Source organism: Myotis daubentonii, chromosome X (assembly GCF_963259705.1).
Source record: "Myotis daubentonii chromosome X, mMyoDau2.1, whole genome shotgun sequence".
Classification (NCBI taxonomy): Eukaryota; Metazoa; Chordata; class Mammalia; order Chiroptera; family Vespertilionidae; genus Myotis; species Myotis daubentonii.
The window spans coordinates 41,192,442-41,215,268 of record NC_081861.1 but is presented as its reverse complement, the minus strand read 5'-3'; the positions used below and the strand labels follow the sequence as shown (position 1 = coordinate 41,215,268).

The window sequence follows — 22,827 nt, the reverse complement described above, 5'->3', positions numbered from 1 at the left end:
AGAACCTGTGGATCAAAGTGGTAAAGAAGATGGAACTTTATCAGACTATTGAAGAATGGGCAGGATTAGGTACAAGTTAGAAAAGAATTTCTAGCTAGGCCTGGCATGAGCAAAGACCCAAAGGTAGGACTGTACAGTACATCTTGAGGGGATAATAAGTAGATGAACTGTATTGGGAAATAAAACTGGAAAGTAGGTTGGGACAAGACTGTGGGTGTCCTTGAATGCTAAGCTAAGGAGTTTGAAAGCTTTTAGGAAGGAAGGTGACATGATTAGGGCTTGGAGTTAGAGATTAATCTGGAAGCACTTGGATGGAAAGAGAGGCATGGAAACTGGTTAGGAGGCTCACTGCAGTTGTTCAGTTGGCAAGGTAATGAGAGCCTTAACTAGGAGAATGACAGCAGGCAAATGTAACAACTAGGAGGGCAGTCACAGAGGAAGAATATTTTAAAAGCCAAGACTTCACAAGACACCAAGAAAAACTTGTGGTCTGAAATATTTACATAGGCAAGCCTCACTTTCAATAGCTAAATGACCACTTTACACCTCACTTTTCACTTTGAGAGTTGAATAAAATGAGGCAGTACAGCTGAATAGATTACATAAATGTGTATGTATATGTATTTGTATGGATATATAGATATATGTATATATTTGTATATGTGCATACATAAAATTTTATTTATAAAATTGTACAGTTGCATTCCAATTCCAACGATAACTGTCTCTTTTTTAGGGTCACCTAAAGCTCTGAAAGCTGTTACTCTATTTCCTGTAAAAGAGAGAGTATCATCCTGTAGATGTGAAACAAATTAAAAAAAATTAAAAAACTTATACTTGACAGACTTACTCAACTAACTGTTCATTTTGATTTGGTTTCTATAGCGCTGTCTGACACTAATGGATAGAGGATTTATTTTCAATTTGATAAATGACTATATATCTGGATTCAGCCCCAAAGATCCTAAGGTAAGGTATAAGAACATAACTGTAGTAAATGTCAGACATTACAGTGTGAGGCTAAGGGTGACATTTATCGTCCTCTGAAGGATTTGGGACTGCTGTTTCCATTTAGGTACTTTGAGTATAGCTGTACTTCAAAGAAGGGAATATTGCATAGTGTTTTGGGGGAGGGTCCCCTAAGACCATCCACATGTTTGGTGGTTTAGTAGAAAAGACACACAGGATTCAACATGTAGTCGTACTTACAGCTAAGATTCATTACAGTGACACAGCAAGGATGCTCAGCTGGATCATAAGGGAAAAGACATCAAATGGAGTCCTTGGCAGTGTGTGTGCAGGCTTCCTGGGCACGCCCATCCTCCTGTGAAGGCTCACACAGCACACCTTCTCTCCAGCAGTGCAAATGCAGTCACACACTCAATGTTTCTGTTCAGGGAAGCCCATTTGAGACTCAGGGTTTAAGGTTATTACTGGGGGCAATTCATGTATTGGAGGCTGGTCAAAATTCCAGAGTCTTGGAACGGAAAGGAAAGCAGGTGTTCACCATAAATCACATTGTTTGTACAGACAGCCTGAGCACACTGGCACAGAACGTACATCCTTATCATAAAGGAAACGTTTCAAAATCCAATTTTTCAAATGCCAGCCAAAGACCAGCCAGTCTTTTTAAGGAGAGCGGTCTTAGGCCTGTTGTGTTAACTCTTTCCTGCACAGGTCACCTCTCCAGGTATGCTTTAAATACTAAACACTTCTCTTTTGAAAATTAATACTCTGTATTTAGTTATTAAAATAGTAAATATGTATTCGTGTATGATTTCTTTCCATTTAGGTTCTGGCTGAATACAAGTTTGAATTCCTGCAAACAATTTGCAATCATGAACATTACATTCCTCTGAATTTGCCAATGGCATTTGCAAAACCTAAACTTCAGCGAGTTCAAGGTGGGTATTTGTGTTTTCCATCATTTAGAATTGTGTTTTCCTTTTTTTTCTTCTTTCTTTCTTTTCTTTCTTTCTTTCTTTTTTTTTGCTAGCACTAGTGTAGTAAAATGTTTTCTAGTTAAAACAGTCAATTTACAGGTAACCTCAGAATTGTTACTATCTGAAGATAGATTTGTTAATAGTATTCTGCATTTCCTTCAGAGTGTCAGTATGCTAGTATTTGTAGTATGAAGAAATCTGGTGTGTTAAATAGATTGTTGCTTAAACAGATGTTAGATACTAGAAAAATTGCTCTCTGTAGTAGTGTTTGAACTCTTGTATGAGACTGAATTAAGAAAACCATATCAATACATTTCTGCTGAAAGGAGCATCAAAAGAAATGTATAAAGGCAGAATAAAATAATAATATGTATGTATTAAATTTGTGAAATGCCTTTAGTTATCTCCATTGCTAGTTTTATTGAATGCTTTGTTGTGTAGCACTATTCTTATGTTACTGTGTTTTTTATTTGTCCCTTTTCTTTTCATATATTAATTAGATTTTTTTTCATTTGCGGTGGACCGTTTGACTTCAGTAGGTAGGTTTAACTCGGTTCACTCTAAAGTAGTTTGCTTTCTTTAAAAACAATTGATTTGATGAATGGCTGACATGGACGGGGGCTTTGTTTGCTTTTCAAATCCTCCCTAGCCAAAATGAGGCTTTAGTTAATGTACCCATAAAATGTAGGAGGCAATGTATTTGTTTGCTTTTAAGACAAGCTTTGAGTGTTGATTGCTAGAGGAATCAACTTGAAAACATTATTGTCAGAAAACAAGTTTTCGCTCAAGCCAGCATGGGGGCTAGAGGGTAGCTGTCCTTTAAGTGTGCGTCATTTTCCATGCTTGCTTTGCTTCTTTGACCTGTGCCATGACTGCTTGGGCACAATTTTAAAGGTGTGGATAAACCCATCTGAATAGATTTCTTTAAATCACTGAAGTGAAAAACTACCATTGTAAAATCTACCCAGATAAGGCCACCCAGGTTAGTCAGTACTGGCCCTTTTGCATAGAAAGTGATAGGGATTCACAAAAGAGCATGGCCAGTGGCAGGAAGAAAGTCATCTGGCTTGGTTTCTAGGGAGTAGCTGAGCAGTGGTTTTATTGATTGAATTACAGCCAGTGAAAATGGAGGAAGAATATTCAACCACTCCCTTATTAGATTTTGAGCATGTATAGTCCACATACTTCTCCCAGTATTTATCACTGTGAGGAGGAAGTCAGAGAAAAAGGGTGGACAGATCATCAGGATTTAGGATGAAATCTGACTACTCATAACACTTATTCACTCCTAATTGAATGCATAGCATTATATCAAGTGCTAAAGAGACCAAAAAACAAAATCGAAGATGTATCCTTCAGCTTTATGGCCTAACTAAATTAAAGCATACAGGAAATATGGTAGAAATCCACTCTAAAAATTACTAAACTGGATCACAGTCCCTGCTGAGTAGTTATAAGGCAAGTCCCAACCAGGATATTCGCAGCTGGGATTGAAAATGGATAGAAGATCCAAAAGGAAGTGAAAGACATAGTTTGAAGTATTGATTTTATGAGATAAAAGATTGGTATTTGCGTGATGATGAATTGGAGTGGGATGAGGCTGCTTTTCTTACTGTTCTTGTGTCCCATTGTATTCAGGTCAATATGTAACATTCACTAGAACAGCCAATAGTACTGTTAGAATGATTCAGTTGTCTAGTTTCTCTTCCTTTTCCTAATTTGCATGTATAAACAGATAAGTAAATCAAGTATTATTATATAGAATTACTCCAATTTGTAGTTACAACTAAATCTCTTCAGATAATCAAGAAATATGTTAAGACATGGCCAAATATGGTATTCTTTCATTCTAGGTTCTATCCTAAGATTTCCAGAGTTAAAAAGAAGTATGGGGAAAAGAATCTAGGGACTATCCTACCCACTAAAATTATTATTAAGGCTATCATCTAGCCCTAATTATGAGCGCTCATGTCTTGTAAAAGTTTGCATGCTCATTTAAATGATAAAATAATTGTTCAGATTCATTAATAAAATAAAACCTTCTGCTAGCATGATCACATATTACTAAGTAATAAATTATAGTCTGTTATTTTAATATTAAAATAATTTTGAATATTTTTGTAAATGGGCTTTAAATTTCATTGTACTGCAGATTCAAATCTTGAATACAGTTTATCAGATGAGTATTGCAAGCATCACTTCTTGGTTGGTCTGCTTCTGAGGGAAACCTCCATTGCTCTTCAAGACAATTATGAGATCAGATATACAGCTATCTCTGTCATAAAGAATCTTTTGATAAAACATGCATTTGATACTAGATACCAGCACAAGGTAAGGATGTCTATATAACTCATCAGTATCATGTTAGTAAATTTCTGCTAAGATATTGCACTAAAGATGAAGTTTTCTGTGAGAAAAATACTATGAGCATTGATGAACTTATTTTTGTAAATAAGTTTTATTTCTGTTTCAAATGATTAGTTTTTAAAATATTGTTTCCTTAACTGTTGAAGAAAACACTGGTTTCTCCCTTTGGCCATATTTTGCCCTGCTTTTCTGAGGAGTAAGGATTTTGGGAGAATACTAAGAATGAAATTGCAATTGAAAATAGCCACTTAGAATCCTACTGAGATAACGAAATTTAAGCTGATTTGTGTTTTATCAGAAGTAGGATATTCTATTTCATGATATAAATTTATTTCATTCTTTCTTTTAATAGTTTCTTTAGGCCTGATAAATTTCTTCACTACATTTAATAGATGTCCTATTTATACCGCCCCACCCCAAAATCATTTTTCTTTTGTCACTGGGGCTGAGGAAATAAACATTTTCTGTCACAAATGGCAGCACTACTGTGGATTGATTTGCTCTCCAGGACATCAACACATTGCCCCGACTGCCACTATCATGTCCAAATATAAATCACCCCCAAAACACTTACTATTTATGAATTAGTGATAAGGGATTTTGCATAAAGTACTATTCACTAGTATACATGCCTCAAAAGTTATATAAGCCAAACTTTATGAAACACATCTAGAAATATGTTGAAGTTCCTCTATTTATTACCATAGAGTTGTAAGACAAAAAAATTAAACTTGCTATTCCAACACTGGAACCTGCCAATAGAAAATGCTATAGACTATCAGGTGGGATTCTGGGCATGCTGATCTGATATGTTGGAATGGTCCATGAAATAAGGCAGTCCTTGGACCTGGCATTGGTTTTACCTTGATGAAGGACATGACACTTATAAATCCTCATTTGTTAAAATATTTATCAGGGCTACTGGGTCAGCCATTTTGACTGAACAGACTGGTGGATTTAGGCACTGTTTTTAGTGATTTTGTTTTTTAGCCAAATCAACCAATTCTTCCCCTGCACTCTGTTCATAGACCCACTATTTTAGTATCATTATGTGATTTTGAGTCTGAACTTCATGGATGGCTTCCCAGTGCTTCTGTCCTCTTCATTGGTAGATGCTCTCCTTTTTCTTAATAGAGTCTATACGTTTACTATATTATTTATACCCAGATGAAAATTTTGATAGCTACTTAGGACAATTTCACATCTAAAAGATGGACACCTCAATGAAAAAAGTAATCATTCTCTGGCAACTAAATGGGATTGTTTTTATAATACAAAAACAATGTGAAAAAACGTGTTTGCCTTCCCTGAATGAACTGCAAGTATTTTAGTAAAAAAACAAAACCAAAACCAATAAAACCACTGCTTTCTCATGTTATAAGAACAACATAACGACTTCTTAATTTGTTATATAAACAATTTATGATTTTTCCAAAAAAATCACATGCTGTTATAGCCATGTGAACGCTTTCAAATATATACCTTAATATATAGCCATTATAAATATAGCTTAATACATATCCATAAATAAATATATTATTGATAAGTGATTAATAAGATACAAGTATGTCAAATGTAAAATATGTAATAGGAAGTTTTCCTTACTAAATAAATGTGGATGTGGCTGTAAACCTTATATAAATTACACGAGTCTGTGTGTGAAAGCCACAGCTATAGTTTTTATTTACTGCACCTTTAACATATATATTCAAATTTGATTAACATTAAATTCTATGGGTTTGAAAAAGCACACTGCAAACTATATGGATTTAGAATAACCTAACTCTCACCTGCTATCAAATGGCTTAAGGTAGCATCATATTGTTTCATAATTAATCATGTGTTCCTTTGTTTTTATATTCAAACTAGAGGCCTGGTGCACAAATTCGTGCACCAGTGGGGTCCCTCGGCCTGCCCTGTGGGATCAGGCTGAAACCGGCTTTCCGACATCCCCTGAGGGGTCCTGGATTGCGAGAGGGTGCAGGCCAAGCCGAGGGACCCCATCAGTGCACAGTCGAGGCCGGGGGTTGATGTGGGAGGTTGGCCAGCCAGGGCGGGACTACAGGAGGGCTCCAGGGCATGTCCGGCCCATCTTGCTCAGTCCCGATCGGCTGGACCCCAGCAGCAAGCTAACCTATGGGTTGGAGCATCTGCCCTCTAGTGGTAAGTGCACATCAGAGTGAGCAGTTGAGGGGCCTTACCATATTATTAGCATATTATATTTGATTGGTTGATTGGTTGAATGGATGACTGGACACTTAGCATATTAGGCTTTTATTATATAGGACATAAATAAAATTATGTACCTTATTCTTGTAATCACTTTGGAAAGCTGACTTGGAGATGGATTTTATTCTTTTTCTGCAGTATTTCCATTTGTCCATAATAAACTGAAAATGCCTGACAGGTACATCCAGTTATATTTCTTTAATTAAATTTTTAAAAAATATATTTTTATTGGTTTCAGAGAGGAAGGGAGAGAGAGATAGAAACATCAATGATAAGAGAGAATCGTTGATCTGCTGCCTCCTGCACATCACCCACTGGAGATCGAGCTAGCAACCCAGGCATGTGCCCTGATTGGGAATTGAACCATGACCTCCTGGTTCATAAGTCGATGCTCAACCACTGAGCCACGCCAGCTGGCCTAATTAAATCTTTTACTTACAATATTTGCTAGTTTTATTTATGTGATTTTATTATAAAGTAGATTTAAACTCTTCACCTTTAAGATGTTATTAATTACTTATTGCATTTTGTCACATTATAACTGTAATAAAATAACATTCTTTCAGTTTATGTGGTTGCTCTGCTATGTGCCTCTTTTTTTGGTGAATGTTGATATTGACTTAACACAGTTAACTGGCATAATATATCTAAGTGAAAAGCTATCTTAAAGCCATCCATTCCAACCAAGTTTAGTCACTCCTTTAAAAATGCTAGTTACTGCTAGTTACCGTAGGATTCTGGTTAACTGTTGTTTATACCTAGTAGTTGGGAAAAGGATCTTATGCAATGTAGAAGAATATGTTTTTAGCTGTGATTTCAAAGGATTCATGGCAAAAGTACAAAATGAACTTTACTTCTGTGAAGCAGGAAGTTGCACTCCCCCTTACCCAATCTCTTTAGATGAAAGTGAAGGAAAACGGGATTTCACTAGTGTCTTACCTAGAGGTGGAATTTTAAATACAAATGCTCCTCAACTTCTGATGGTGTTACATACTGATAAACCCACTGTAAATTGAAAATATCAGAAGTTGAAAATGCATTTAATACATACCTTACCAAACATCATAGCTTAGCCTAGCCTACCTTAAATGTGCTCAGAACACTTACATGAGCATGCAGTTGGGCAAAATAATCTAACACAAAGCCTATTTTATAATCAGGTGTTGAATATCTCATGTAATTTACTATGCATATTGCTTTCACACCATTGCAAAGTAAAAAAAAAAGATAACTTGAACCATCATAAGATGGGGACAATCTGTATTTTACGTCACATATTTGGACATTCATTTTTTAAAAATAATATATATATATGTATACACACACACACACACACACACACACACTAGTGACCCAGTGCACAAAATTTGTGCACATTAAAAGGGAGTTAATTAGAGGAAATATTTTAATATTGCTATTTTCCCTTTCTCTATAAAAGAAGTGTCAGAGATGTAAGAAAATTAGTAAAATGTATATGAAAATCTTCCTCCTGTCAGAGTCTCAGGCGTGCCATGGGAACCAGAGTCAAGTCCCCACCCACCCACGTGCGCCTTGAAATTGCACAAGACCCAGACCTGACTGGTCCCACCCCCATTGGGCTAGATCCAGACCTGGCCGGCCCCACCCCTGTCAAGCCCTGCCGGGTGGGGGGCGTGATCTCAGGTCGCCTGGCCTGGCACCGGGGCGGGAGGTGCAGCCTCAGGTTCCCTGGCCAGGTGCCAGGGTGGGGGTCATGGCCTGAGGTCCCCTATAAGCCCTGCTGGCTAGGGGGTGTGACCTCAGGTAGCACATCCTGAGGTCCCCCGGCCTGGCGTTGGGGCAGGGGGCGTGGCCTGAGGTCCCCCATCAAGCCCTACCAGGCAGGGGGTGCAGCCTAAGGTCCCCCAGCCTGGTGCCAGCATGGGGAGTGCGGCCTGAGGTTCCCTGTCAAACACCACCAGGCAGGGGTTGCAGGTTTCCTGCCCGACCCAGCGCCACGCAGCCTCAGGTCCCTGCTGATTGCTCATTAAGGCTCATTACGCGAACTCAGCCTCTGCTGTGGGCACAGCCATCTTGTGTTACTGAATCCCTGTCTTCACTGTGGGCACAGCCATCTTGTTAAGGCGTGAGGGTCAATTTGCATATTCCCTCTTTATTAGATAGGATTTTCACTGATCTCAGAGAGGAAGGAAGAGATAGAAGCATCAATGATGAGAGAAAATCATTGATCAGCTGCCTCCTGCACGCCCCCGCTCTGGGAATCGAGCCTGCAACCCAGGCATGTGCCAATGACCGGAATCGAACCTGGGACTCTTCAGTCCGCAGGCTGACACTCTATCCACCAAGCCAAACTGGCCAGGGCTGGACATTCTTTAAATGTCCAAAATACTTTTTAAAATTCTGAAAATCGTATATGTACACACACACACACACACACACACACACACACATCTATTGTTATCTGTAAATAAGTTAAATATTATGCCTGTTTGAATGTTTTGAGGTTTTAGACTATGGGAAAGATTAAAATGCCAAGCTCATTACTCTCCCATTGATTTTTTTAATTAATTTATTTTTTTATTTTTTATTTTTTTAGTTTTATTGCTTAAAGTATTACAAAGGGTATTACATATGTTTCCTTCCCCCCCCCCCACCCTTGACAATCCCCTGGCCTCCCCTACCCCCCTGTGTCTTATGTCCATTGGTTATGCTTATATGCATGCATATAAGTCCTTCTCTCCCATTGATTTTTAAAGCCCTTTCCTCTTTGTTCAAAAACTTAGGTATGAATGAGTATAGGATTCTCTCCAATAGAACTTTGCTTCATGGGCCTGGTTAACCAAAGCTTCAATTCCTCTCTGTCTTTGGTCGAGAGAATTCACAGATGGCCTGAGTAAGAGGACATTTGTCAAATACAAATAATGATGCCAACGTGAGGGTAGAGAGAGGAGCTTCAAGTACCTATAATTTTTATAATCATGTTCCCCAAAGTGACTCCAAATAAATACACAGTCAAGAAAAGAAAATGCTTTCTATAGAAAGGCTGCTTTGAGACTAGATCTCCTAGCCCGCCCCTCTTCCCAGTTCCAACCACATTGCCACTCCTCAGCTCCTCCTCTAATGAAATTATTGAGGTGTCACTGGTCCCTATTATGTGTTACTCATAACTGCAATGGGAGATCTCCTAACTTCTTATAATTACCAGGAGACATCTTTCCTATTCAGAACAAGAATGTTCAATGTCTAACATTTGTTCTGGGGTCGATATAAGTTCCTGTAAATCACTGCAAGTGATGTTGACACCTAAGAGAATTGCCATTTCTACTTGGGCTGTGAGCAAATCCTTTTTTTTTTCCTTTTTAAAAAAAGAGTAATCTGTTTACAGGGTAAAAATCAATCAATTAATCAAAGGCCTTTCTCACATTCCTTACCTCCATGCTCCAATTTATCTCTCCAAAAGCAGCTACTGTTATCATTTTCTTATATATACTTCTACTTTATGCAGGCATAAGCCTATATATAATGTATATACAGGATAGGGCAAAAGTAGATTTAAAGTTGTGAGTACATGAAACACAGTTTATTCTTGTGTTATTAATTATTGTATTATTTTCCACATGAAAAACTGTAAACCTGCTTTTGCCCCATCCTATATAATAGGAACCATTATGCATTTTTCCTTTTTCCTTTAACAATACACCCTAAAGCAGGGGTGGGCAAACTTTTTGACTCGAGGTCCACAATGGCTTCTTAAACTGGACCGGAGGGCCGGAACAAAAGCATGGATGGAGTGTTTGTGTGAACTAAGACATGTTAACACTGCTGCTGGTGAAGGAGCGGAAGGGAGAGCAACAGAACCCTCTGCTCTTTCGGCTCCGCGGGCCGGATAGAACAGCCGAGCGGGCCGGATTCGGCCCGCGGGCCTTAGTTTGCCCACGGCTGCCCTAAAGGTAGATATTTGCAGTGTACCATTATATGATGGTACACTGCAAATATGGATATACCTTATTATATTTATTTACCCATTTCTATTAATAGATTCTGAGGTTATCGTCTATCTTTTGTGCAGGCAAAATTTTCCATATAGTTTTCACTGACTATATGTTTTCCTGTGTTCCTTTTCACTTAAGAGAACTGTAGCCTCTCCTTCCCTAGTGATCACTCACTATCAGAATTAAAATGGGCTCTGATCCGGAAGCTGTCATATTGATAATAGCAGCTAAAATGTATTGAGGACTCTCATGCCAGACACTCTATTAAATAACTCACATGAATTATTATTATCATCCCCAACTTACCAAATAGAAAACTATGATTAAGTGACTTGATCACAATCACATAACTAGTAACAGGAGAGCTGCAATTCATGTGTTTCTAAAACCCAAAATTCATACTCTTACCCACTATATTGTATTGCCTCTCAAATCTTAAGTGGGACACTATAATATTAGAGAATAGCCAAGAAAGGGTGGTCATGATGGTAATTTTGAAACCAAAGCCACCTATATATAAATATAAAAGGCCGGCCAGTATGATACATACTGACCACAGGGGGTTGTGGGGGAGCAGACACTCAGCGCAGGAGCTGCTGAGTGACAGCAACTTTGCAGAATGTTCTCTTGCACTCCGGGACCCCTAGGGGGATGTCATACTGCCGGTTTTGGCCGGATCCCCGCAGACCAGGCTGGGGACCTCACCTGTGAGAAGGACCCCGCTCACTCACAGATGCCCCGGTGCCACCCCAGGTGCCGCTGGCCAGGGAGGGACCTTGGGAGGTTGGCTCCAGGGTGTGTCCGTGCATCTCTCACCCAGTCCCGCCCTGCCAGCCACCACCCGGAACTGCCTGCGTTAGTCCCTGCACCAGAAGGACTAATTAATTTCCTTTCAATGTGCACAAATCCATGCACCAGGACACTAATGTGAAGAATAAAGGAAAATAAGGGCTGTTTAGCCTTGTGAAGAGTGAATTAAGACAATTGATGGTAACTGTTTCCAAATATTTAAAGGGTTGCCATGTAAAGTGGAAGTAGGCTTATTCTTTGTAGTTCCAAAGGACAGAGCTATACCTAGCAGGTAGAACCTTCACAGAGTAAATCAGCTAAAGGACCTTTCTAACAGTCCATGAAAGAATTGGAGCCATGGCCGGTTTGGCTCAGTGGATAGAGCGTCGGCCTGTGGACTGAAGGGTCCCAGGATCGATTCCGGTCAAGGGCATGTACCTTGGTTGTGGGCACATCCCCAGTGAGGGGTGTGCAGGGGGCAGCCAATCGATGTTTCTCTCTCATCGATGTTTCTAACTCTCTATCCCTCTCCATTCCTCTCTGTAAAAAAATCAATAAAATATATTTTTTTAAAAAGAATTGGAGTATTTAAGGAGCAGTTTAAAACTAACCATTTGTCAGGGATATGGATGAGGGCCATTCCTGCCTTGAACAGGAGGTTGGACTAGGTCAATGTTTTCACACCTCTGGGCACATCAGCATCATCTAGGGTAGATTCCCAGTACCCAGCCCAGACCTATTGAACCAGAATCTCCTAGTGATATGAGACTATTGATAGGGTTAGAAATTAGAAGTCTGTTAAGATGGGTTCCTGAAATTTACTAAAGAAGTGCAGATGGCCAATTAACACGAAAAATTGTTCAAGAATAAATGCAAATATGCAGATTAAAGTCAGATGAGATACTTTTGATCTGTGTTCTCTAGAGGTCTTATCTAAATCGCTAGACAAGCCTCCTAAAGTCCTCAAATATGGAGGGCAACTCGTGTGTCATGAAAACCACTGTTTTTGTTGATATGAGTGTATGCACATATCTGGTGAGGAATGTCTATAGCTGAGAAAAGCAATAAATAAATTTGTCTAAGAGGTTTCACATTAGATAAGACTGTTATGGCCAGCTTTTTTACATATTTACAAATATATTAATCTCCCAAGTTTTATAATTGATTTAGGGGGCTAAGATCACATTATTTTAATTGCTGTTTTAATCAAAGCAAAAAAAGTTTCTTGAGTGAATACAGTAATTTATTCTTTTTTCACTTCATTAATTCATTCTGCTATTCAGCTACTGTATATGTGCCCAGGCACTGTGGATAAAGCAGTGAATAGGACTCATGATCCCTGCTCTCATGAAACTCAGTCCTCACTGGAGTGAAAGAATAGGACTAATATGATCTGCTTTATAGGTCAATCTTATTTAAAAAATAAACTTTTGCCTTTTATGTTATGTAGTTGTGTTTGAAGCATGTGATTTGACTCTGTATTGTGTTTAAATCCAAATACCGACAATGTTCTGTAGTAATTCTGAGACTTTAAGTATAAATAGTCTCATGCTTCACTAATTTGTTATTGATATTAGCCTGCTTTAATCTTCAAACTGATAGATGAAGCCAACTTCATTTGTAATATATACATATTTTATACCTATTAAACTTTTTAAAAATGTATTTTAAATTACAGTTGACATAACATATATCAGTTTCAGGTGTACAACATAGTGATTACACAATTATACACCTTATGAAGTGATCACCCTGACAAATTTAGTTCCCACCTGACACCATACATAGTTATTACAATATACTTTATATCCTCATGACTATTTTATAACTACCAATTTGTATCTCTTAATACCTTCGCCTTTTTAATCCTTACCCCCAATCCCTTCCACCTGGCAACAGTCTGTCTATACTCTGTATCTATTAGTTTCTGTTTTGTTTGTTCATTTATTTTGTTTTTTAGATTCCATAATTAGTGAAATCATTATACCTATAAGCTTTCAATAATTATCTTTCAGAACCAACAAGCCAAAATAGCACAATTGTACCTCCCATTTGTTGGGCTGCTTTTGGAAAATATACAGCGATTAGCAGGTCGAGATACCTTGTATTCTTGTGCAGCCATGCCTAATTCTGTAAGTAGTAATGTGTTTCTATTGACGTGTTATTTTCTTTTATTAACTACATTTGGAATTGGGATCATATGCTATATGGTTCACTTTTTACTCCATTTTTACATTTATACTTCTTCCTAGAGCAATGTTTCTCCAACTTTAATGTGCATATGAATCACCCGGGGAATTTGTTAAAACAGATTCTAATTCAGCAGCCTGGATGGAGTTTGAGATTATGTGTTTCTGATAAGCGTTTGGCTGCTTCCGGTCCAAGGACCACACTAAGTAACAAGGTCCAAGAGAACACCAAGAATCCCTTGTACCCAGTGTTTGCTGTTGTTCTATGCCTTCATATAGTTACTCAATTTGAAAACGAAACAAAAGATTTTTCATTTCCAAAATATTAGGCACCAGGGACTAAACTGTCTTCGTTGGCTTCTCCCCTCCCTTAACAGCCTCCTTTCAGTACTTCTTGAAGAGTTGCTTTTAAGCTCATCACAATTGGTCTTGCCTTTTTCTCCCCTTAGAATCTTATAGTTGAAAGGAACTTTGGGGGTGATCAGTCTCCCACATGGCCAAACACCTTTTGCCTTTATAATAATAAAAACTTCCTTCTCACATTAGACCTAAAAGGGTTTCTGTCCACTTGTCTTAGTTTTGTCTTCTAGAGATAGTACATAGAACAATCTATTCCTACAACTACATGATACCTCTTACACATGTGCCTTCTAATTTTTTCTCCAGATCGGCTATCTCCACTATAGTCTGCCCAGTGGGACTATTAACTCCTACTTTACCCCCCACTCCATGTTCTGTATGGCCCAAGGTCACCTTAACATTTTTGGTAGGCCTGTCACATTACTGAGTGGCAGGTTAAACTGTGACCTTTACAGCTTCCTTTGGAAATTCCCCTATCTCGATTTGTCAAGCCAGCACTAGGTTCCCCAGAAAGCTACTTCTAAGCCTCCCTGATTGCTTGATTACCTGTAGCTCCCGATTATATCACCCACCTGAATGTCAGGCTGGTATTTCTTTACAGACACAGTAGCTCATACTTCTGCTTACTCCACATTTGACAGTGATATTTGGAAATATTTTTCTTACCTGTGTTTCTTTTTGTAGCTCAAGTTCACGTAGGGCTTCTGGTCACACCCCTCCTTCTAGCATTGCTCCTGGTTCCAAGCAAGGAGAATTGAACCAGACTGCACCAATTGCAGCTTTTACCAGCCATCTAGAGTTATGTACCTTAGCCAGAGTTCATAGTTACTACAATATGCTAGTACCCATTTTTTAAAGATTTGTCTCCTAAATACCGATATTGATACTGGACTTTCCCAGTGAGCTTTGTTTAAAATCAGGGCATCATTTTAGTCTATTAATTTGATTTCTTACCCTAGTGTACAAATTTGTTTAAGTGATAGAGGTATCACATTGTGTTACAGGCATCCAGGGATGAATTTGCATATGGCTTCACTTCACCTACAAATAGAGGGAGTCTGAGCACTGACAAAGATACCGGTAATTAAGTCCTTTAAAGATTATGCATTGCATGGCTGTTTAGAAATGTACTCTGTCCTTCTGTGTTTTTTGAAATATTTTATAATAAAATCTATGCATAGTGTGATCTCTACTAAAGTTTAATTAAAATCTGACCTCCATTGCAGATACATTTCTTTGCTTAGATTTCCTCGTCTAAGCTTGTCAAAAATGTATCTTAGTATACTAAGAAATTAGAGGATAATGAGAAAAACACTGGCCTCCAATCCTTTTATCTGTCTTTAGTCTTGGACAAGACACCTCCCCTTTCTGGGCCCAAATTTCTTTATCTATAAAAGCACCTCTCAAATTGTGTGGCTTTCTTTGATTATTTTCAAGGAATTTCTTGTGATTTTATACATAGTAAAGTGTTTCAAGAAATAATAAAAAAAAAGCTAACCCTTTATTTGGCTTCTTATGTGTTTTGATATAATATATAAACTTCACAGTTTTAGATGACGAAGATCTAATCCCTAAAAGTATATTTACTTAAATTAACCCAGTACTTAATTTATAATATATTTTTGGCAGTCCCTCCTGTTGCTAATAAGGACTTGGCTTTTATTTTCTAGCTTATGGGTCTTTTCAAAATGGACATGGACTTAAGAGAGAAGACTCAAGAGGTTCCCTAATCCCAGAAGGAGCAACAGGATTTCCAGATCAGGGCAGCACTGGCGAAAATGTAAGAACCTAAATATGTAAGATAACCTTAATGATACCTTCGGCTACAACAATCTTTTTGTGTAAATAAGAGGCTCTCTACTTTCCTGTAGTCTGTCCTGGATTTGTAAAAAAAAAAAATCCCATAATTTTTGGATATTTTAGCACTTGCTTCCTATCCTGGCAGCTGCTACTTGGATATCTTAAACTGTGTATAGGGGCTGAGACACTTATCTTTAGACTTCTAATTCAGAATACCCCCTTGAACCTGTAGCACACTGTACTGTACCTGTTCTAGAGAGGAAAGGTTCAAGTTTAAAATATCTAATGTACCTGTCACTTAAAACAAATCACTTCCTAGCAGGGTTAATTCAGCCTTTATTTTTTTAAAATTTTCTTTATTGATTAAGGTATTACATATGTGTCCTAATCCCCCCCACTTTGCCCCCTCACCCCCATGGTGTCTGTGTGCATTGGTTATGCTTATATGCATGCATACAAGTCCTTTGGTTGATCTCTTCCCCTTTCATTATTTTATAGTAGAGTAATTATATTAATTTGAGAGAAAAAATGGATCTCCAAATTAGGATCTCAGCATCTGGTATCAGAATATATTCTTCAACTCTTCCATCTCATATTTTCAAGCCTAACATTAAAGTTTATGAGATATGTCTGCCTTGAGTTAGAGAAACTTCATTTAGACCAGTAAAACCTTGCCATGCTGCTATGTAAAATCATAGAATCATATAAAAAACAGAAAGATCCATGAAAATAATAAATTTCAACTTTCAGTTTACAAATGAAAACTAAGATTGTGATTTAGGACAGTCACACAATTCTGGCAGGGCCAGACCTGCAACCAGGTTTTCTAATTCCAGCACTCTTAGTGTGCATCAGAATCTCCTGGGGTGCTTAATAAAATAGATGGCCGGGCCTCAGCCCGAGTTTCTCGTTTAGTCAGTTTGGGGTGGGGCCTGCTAATTTGTATTTCTACTAAGTTCCCAAGCGATGCTGATGCTGCTGGTTGGGAACCACCCCTTGAGAACTACCGGAGGATACTTCCTTGAGGATTTGGATAAATAGTAATTTATGTACAAAGGTTTCTGTTTCACACCATTTAGAATTATGACAACAGACACTATCATAGGTGAGGCAAATAAAGGACAAAGGTTAAATGACTTGCTATTGGTCACACAGCTAGCAATCTTTCAGAACCTAGATGTTTTACTCCAACTGAAAGTTCTTTCTTAGTAAATCTTATTTTATGAAATGTATATCCCCAGCGCAGTTTAACTCAATTGAAAGTATTGATTTTTAACAAGGGTAAATTATTTAGTTATCCATATAAATCCTCAGAAAGGTCAAATCTTGTCATGCTTAACAACTGATACTTCAACAAAATTAATTAAATAATAGGAACATCACTTCTTTGTAGAAGCTGTAGTTTTGAAGTATTGTTGGATCCTCCTTATTTAACTATCTATAATATGATTAGCCTTTTTAAACATAGATTTTCTGACCTATAATTTGCAGTTTGGATTTTAATAGACTTCAAGGAGAGATTAAAATTAAAAAGTGTAAAATGTTTCTTATACTTTCATGTACCTTAGTTAAGTTCCTCCTCAATGTAAAAGCTATTTTTCTGGGAATAGCCATATACAATTATTTAACATTTTTACTACTAAAACACGGGACCTATGGGAATTAAACATTCACAGTATTCATGGCTATCTCTTGGTGAAGACCCCGAGGTAATTTCCAGTGATATTACTAGGTACAGTGGTAACAGAGTCAGCCCATTTACCCTCCAAGTGTGATATAAATTGGATTTATGGCCCGCCAATGTGGTTCAGTTGCTTGGGTCTCATCCCATGCACCAAGAGGTCACTGCTTTGATTCCTGGTCAGGGCACATACCTGGGTTGTGGGCTTGATCCCTAGTAAGGGATTGCAGGAGGCAGCTGATCGATGTTTCTCTCTCATTTATGTTTCTGTCTCTCTCTCCCTCTCTCTTTCTCTCTTTCTCAAAAATCAATAAAAACATATTTTTTAAAATTTGGATTTATGCTTAGAATTTTCCCAAATAGGATGAATGATAAAAATAGTTTTTGAATTAAAGGATATGGGAAACTATAGTACCAATATTGTTAACAAAATTGCTGTCTTTATATTATAGACCCGGCAGAATTCTACGAGGAGCAGCGTATCATCCCAGTATAACCGACTAGATCAGTATGAAATCAGAAGCCTCTTGATGTGCTATCTGTATATAGTAAAAATGATTTCTGAAGGTAAGTTACCAGCATACTAAGCCTGGACTCTACTACACATTTACCCTCACAGGCTCAGTTTCATACAGTGTTTGACCATCGCCTAGAGCACATGCTCATTAGAAACAGATCTTTAAAGACCCTGACCTTTTAAATGTTCCTGTATTTTAACTTAAAATAGGTTCATTTTAGTCATATAATTTGATTCTTTGAAACAATTTTTTTATTTTAAACTTTAATTTCTAAAATGAGGCAATAATATTGGAAGTGCTAAACTTTTATTTTCTTTATTAAGGTATTACATATGTGTCGTTATTGCCCCATTGCCCCCCTCACACACTCATGCCCTCACCCCCCTGTTGTCTGTGTCCATTGGTTAGGCTTATATGCATGCATACAAGTCCTTTGGTGGAAGAAAGGGGGAGAGATCAGCTAAACTTTTTTTCATGCAGAGCATATAATGCATTAAATGACCGATATAAACAGAGAAACATAATAACCAGAGTCATATTTAATGCTTTAAACTTTTATTTGACCCAAAATTTGGAAAACAAAAAGCAAACAAAAAGATAGGAAGGATTCTTTGAGGGTAAGGAATGCCATTGTTACATAGTACAACTCTATGGTTTTGTATATTTCCAGGCTCTTTTTCACACTTTTTTTTCCTCCTTGCTATATAATTATATTATTTATTACTATTATCATTTCCTTTCTACATTATATGATAGAATATAACCAAAGGATTTTGATAAACTTCATGTCTTCTGGACGTGGAAGTAAAATCAGGTTATCTTATTTCCAAATACCACATTTATTCATACAGTTTTCTTCCTTTTCTGAATATTTTTGCTCAAAAAAAAATGCAGGAATGAAGAACTTAAGAGCACCTGGGTTCTGATTATCATAGTCATTTTCAGTATCTATACAACTTGCTTTAAATCTATTTTAACAATGCAGGATAAATAGTAATAAAAACAAAATAAGTTGATATTAAATCAATAATAAATGCTAAGGTACATTAATAAAACAGTAGATAAAAACAGATAAATAGCATCTTTAAAGAACCTAAAGTAAAAGTCAAAACATATGCATATATGCATAGCCCATGGACACAGACAATAGTTGGGGGAGGTCTTTGGGTGCGGCAGGGGCTTGGTGGAGGGGGGCAAAGTGGGGGAGATGGGGGGGGCATCTGCAATACTGTTAACACTTAAAAAAGAAAACTATTACCAAGAAAAGAATATTTTAAAAGTAAAAGTATGTTTAGGCTTTACATCAGTGATTCCCAAAGTGGTAGCTACCGCCCCCTGGTGGGCGCTGCAGCGATGGGGGGGGGGGGGGAGACGATGGCCACAGGTGCATTTGTTTTAACATTTTTTGTATTACCTTTCTATTCTGAGTTCAATAAATAGTTTCATAATTTCAAACTTCAATGTTTCTAATTTACACATTTCTTTACTATATTTTACGAAAAAGGTAGAAACATTAATACATATATCTTTCTGTTTAATTGCTATTAAAATTTTAAAAAATTAATTTCCAGGGGGCGCTGAGTAATATTTTTTCTGGAAAGGGGGCGGTAGGCCAAATAAGTTTGGGAACCACTGGTTTACATAGTACTTTACTAAAACAAAGAATATATTGAGGCTATGTGATGGGCCTCCATGTTTTGTAAAACAAATACATAAAGGGAGATCATTTTCAAGCTGGTGGATTTCTGTTTCAGTAGATGATGGATCAGTTGACAACTACAGCTATAACTCACTGTTTTTTCTTCCCACAAGATGAAAAGTAGGCAAGAGTAGATAGTAACTGCTAATGTGTACGGGGTTTCTTCATCGGGTGATGAAGATATTCTAAAGCTATGGCGATGGTTTTACAACTCTTCAAATATACTATAAAGTGTTATACTGTATACTGTTTAAATGGGTGATTTTTAAGGCACAATAACTTTCTCAATAAATCTGATTTTAAAAAAAAAGACCCAACAGATACATGAAGAAAACAACAACAAAAAACAAACACATGAAAAATAAATGTTAACCACCACCACAGCTCAAGGAAAGTAAAATTGGGTTGGGGGTGGCAGATTGAAGAAAGGAGGCGTGAGATGCATTGCTGACTAGTTCTCCTTCCACTCCAATACTTGTGCATATGCACATGATGCATGCACATGTGCACACACACACACACACACACCCTCACACATACCCTCCATATACTGTGGCATACGCGCATGGCGCGTGCATGCACACACACACCCTCCATATACTGTGGCATACGCGCATGGCGCGTGCATGCACACACACACACCCTCCATATACTGTGGCATACGCGCATGGCGCGTGCATGCACACACACACACCCTCCATATACTGTGGCATACGCGCATGGCGCGTGCATGCACACACACCCCCTCCATATACTGTGGCATACGCACATGGCGCATGCGTGCACACACACATACACACCATATACTGTGGCATACGTACATCGCACACGGATGCGCACACACACACACATACCATAAACTGTAATACCAGTGACAAAGTCCTGGCTGCTTTTTTAATGTCATGGGTAAAACCATAACTTCTTTGTTTCTTGAGAAATTCATAAGTTGTTCTTATCTTGTAAATGTTGACCTTACTTGCTAAACATTTGATCTTTGTTCATTAGATTGTTCTTTGGCTTTTGCTTTTTGATTTTTAAAAGCACATTTTTAATAAGTAGTGTACAGTCAGTGTCACAGCTCCTTTTTAGCTTTTATACATGTAAAGCATGCTATAGGATATCTATAAAGTCACATTCATTGTATTCTGAAAAATATCAGCTTCTGGGTCCTTGTCAATAGATGTATTCTAGTTATTTGTCTCGTCCGGTAAATATTTGTAGTCACTCTATATGTGTTTAAATGTTGAACTCACTCAGGTCTTCTCTTGGCTTTCTTTTTTATTAGTTCATCAACAGTAGCAACTAAATTTCAACAGAAAGATACTTTATATGAAAGTAGAGGGAGCTATAGTTTATTAACTGGCAACAAGTAAATGTTTCAAAGTCTAAGACGTTTTCCAAATTGCGTTTTCCAAATTGTTTTAAGTCTTACTGCCTTGTTTACTACATCCTTAGAAATGGAGTCAGAGTTAGGGGTTATCAGTTAGTTACATAGTCTGAATTCACTGGAAGACTGTCCTCTTGTGAAAGAAAAACAGTTTCCTTAAGAGAGAGGATGCGGGAGCGTTACTTCCTTCTTTCAGTATGCACCTTGGCTTTTCTCTTTATCCTAGACCCCACAATGGAACTCTGGTCATCACCTTGAAGCCTGTCAGTACCATACCCTGTTGCAACTGTAAATTCATTAGTATTCTTTTTCGAAGTCGATTGTTGAATGGAAGGCATCTGGTAACTGCTGCTTCTCTCTGAATACCCAATGTTGTAACGAGGAATACCAATCAATGATCTTTTCCTACTTGAAGTATAGTCAAGAGGAAATACGTTTGCAGAGATTGTTTGCTTTTTCTTTGAATAAGAGTGAAGTGTGAGTCTATTATCAGGCATGTTTTCCTCTGAAGTTTCAGATACTGCTTCAATTACTGGGCTTTGTTCTGTACCCAAATTGGAAAAGGTCCAAGGGAAGTCCATCTGAGTAGAGGCCCTCTGTGTGGAGGCCTTTTGTGTAAATAAATCTAGCTTTTTTGACTGGCCAGGCTTCTCTTCCGAAAGGTTAGAGACAACTTGAAATTCATGCTCCCTTTGACTACTCTGTGTATATAATAAGGGAAAAAGTGTAGGTGTCTTCTGGGTGGAAGTACCTTCTGTGGTAGACTTACTGGTATTAGAAGCTACCTTGTCATAAGATGTCTCTGCCAGGTCAAAGAGGTCTGGACTATGAGTTAGAATTGCTAACTCTTGACTGTGTTGCTGTTCCTTTTTCCCTCTAGATTTAATCTGTGCAGTATTTGGCCGCTCTTTCAATCTCATAGGCAGAAGCTGCTGATCATCTGTAGGATCCCTGACTGTAAAAACGGACGCAGCCTTTTGAGCACAAGGAATTAAGTCATCACTACTTTCAGAAGAACTAAGCTTTTGCTGAGTCACTCTAAGTTTTTCAGAAAGCATTTTATTTTCTTCTCTTAGTTTATTCCTTTCTGCAGTGATCTCGGCAATAAACTTAAGGTTTCGTTGTTGGATATCGTAAAATTCTTGCTGTAGTGTAGTCTTATATGTTTCACTCACTGAACAGCGGTCACATGTTTTTGAGCGCAACTGTTCTCGCAAGGCTTGAATGGTCCCATTGAGAACTTTTTGTTGCTCAGTCAACTCTTTAATTCTGGCTGTGGAGCCTGTCCACCTTCCATCTCCCAATCTCTCTTTCCTCAAATTGGTTAATTTGGTCTGTAAACGGTGTAGCTCTTTGTCATGGAGCTCTTTTAGTGTTAGCCAGGCTTTTTTAAACTCGTCACTCGACACGTCACATACACTTAACTCTAATTTCTCAGATTCTGAAAGTCTCTTATCTTTCCTGTATTCTCCACCAAATTTCCCGCCCTGCATTATGTCTCACCGATTTGGGACTTGGAAACGGCTGAGACTGGCCTGTGGCTTTATGCCGCCGCCGCGGCCGCCGCGGCCGCCGCTGCCTCGGCCGCTGACTAGAAGATGGTTTAAGAGTTTCTGACAGGCCACAGCAGGGATACGCCCTTCACCCTTTTTTACAGACCTTAATCGAAGCTGCCTCAGGGCACGGTGCAGATGCTGGGTGGCTCAGGGATGGAAAGAAGGTCCCACCAGCTTTTTGAGGAAAAGACGGTGCGTGGCGAGCTGAAAATGGCGCCGTAGCAAAGGGAAAATGGCGCCTTCAGTCAACCGGTTTCCGGCTGGAAACCGGAAACCGGAAATCCGGTGACTTCTGGGAGCCCACCTTCTCTGAGGGAAACGCATCCAAAGGCAGGGGG

The 22,827-nt window shown here is 38.3% G+C and overlaps 1 protein-coding gene across 3 annotated transcripts in view; it reads left to right on the top strand.

Annotated features, from left to right (window-relative positions):
* The window catches only part of DOCK11 (dedicator of cytokinesis 11), a 191,150-nt gene that overhangs the window by 114,528 nt on the left and 53,795 nt on the right, over window positions 1–22,827 (top strand). For 2 of the 3 annotated variants that reach the window (XM_059679694.1, XM_059679692.1), the window contains exons 29-36: window positions 886–969; window positions 1,793–1,904; window positions 2,444–2,482; window positions 4,096–4,274; window positions 13,315–13,431; window positions 14,853–14,928; window positions 15,519–15,628; window positions 17,782–17,896. In XM_059679694.1, coding sequence (XP_059535677.1) covers window positions 886–969; window positions 1,793–1,904; window positions 2,444–2,482; window positions 4,096–4,274; window positions 13,315–13,431; window positions 14,853–14,928; window positions 15,519–15,628; window positions 17,782–17,896 — 832 coding nt within the window. The remainder of the gene's footprint in view (window positions 1–885; window positions 970–1,792; window positions 1,905–2,443; window positions 2,483–4,095; window positions 4,275–13,314; window positions 13,432–14,852; window positions 14,929–15,518; window positions 15,629–17,781; window positions 17,897–22,827) is intronic. The other variant, XM_059679693.1, reaches the window with a different exon arrangement.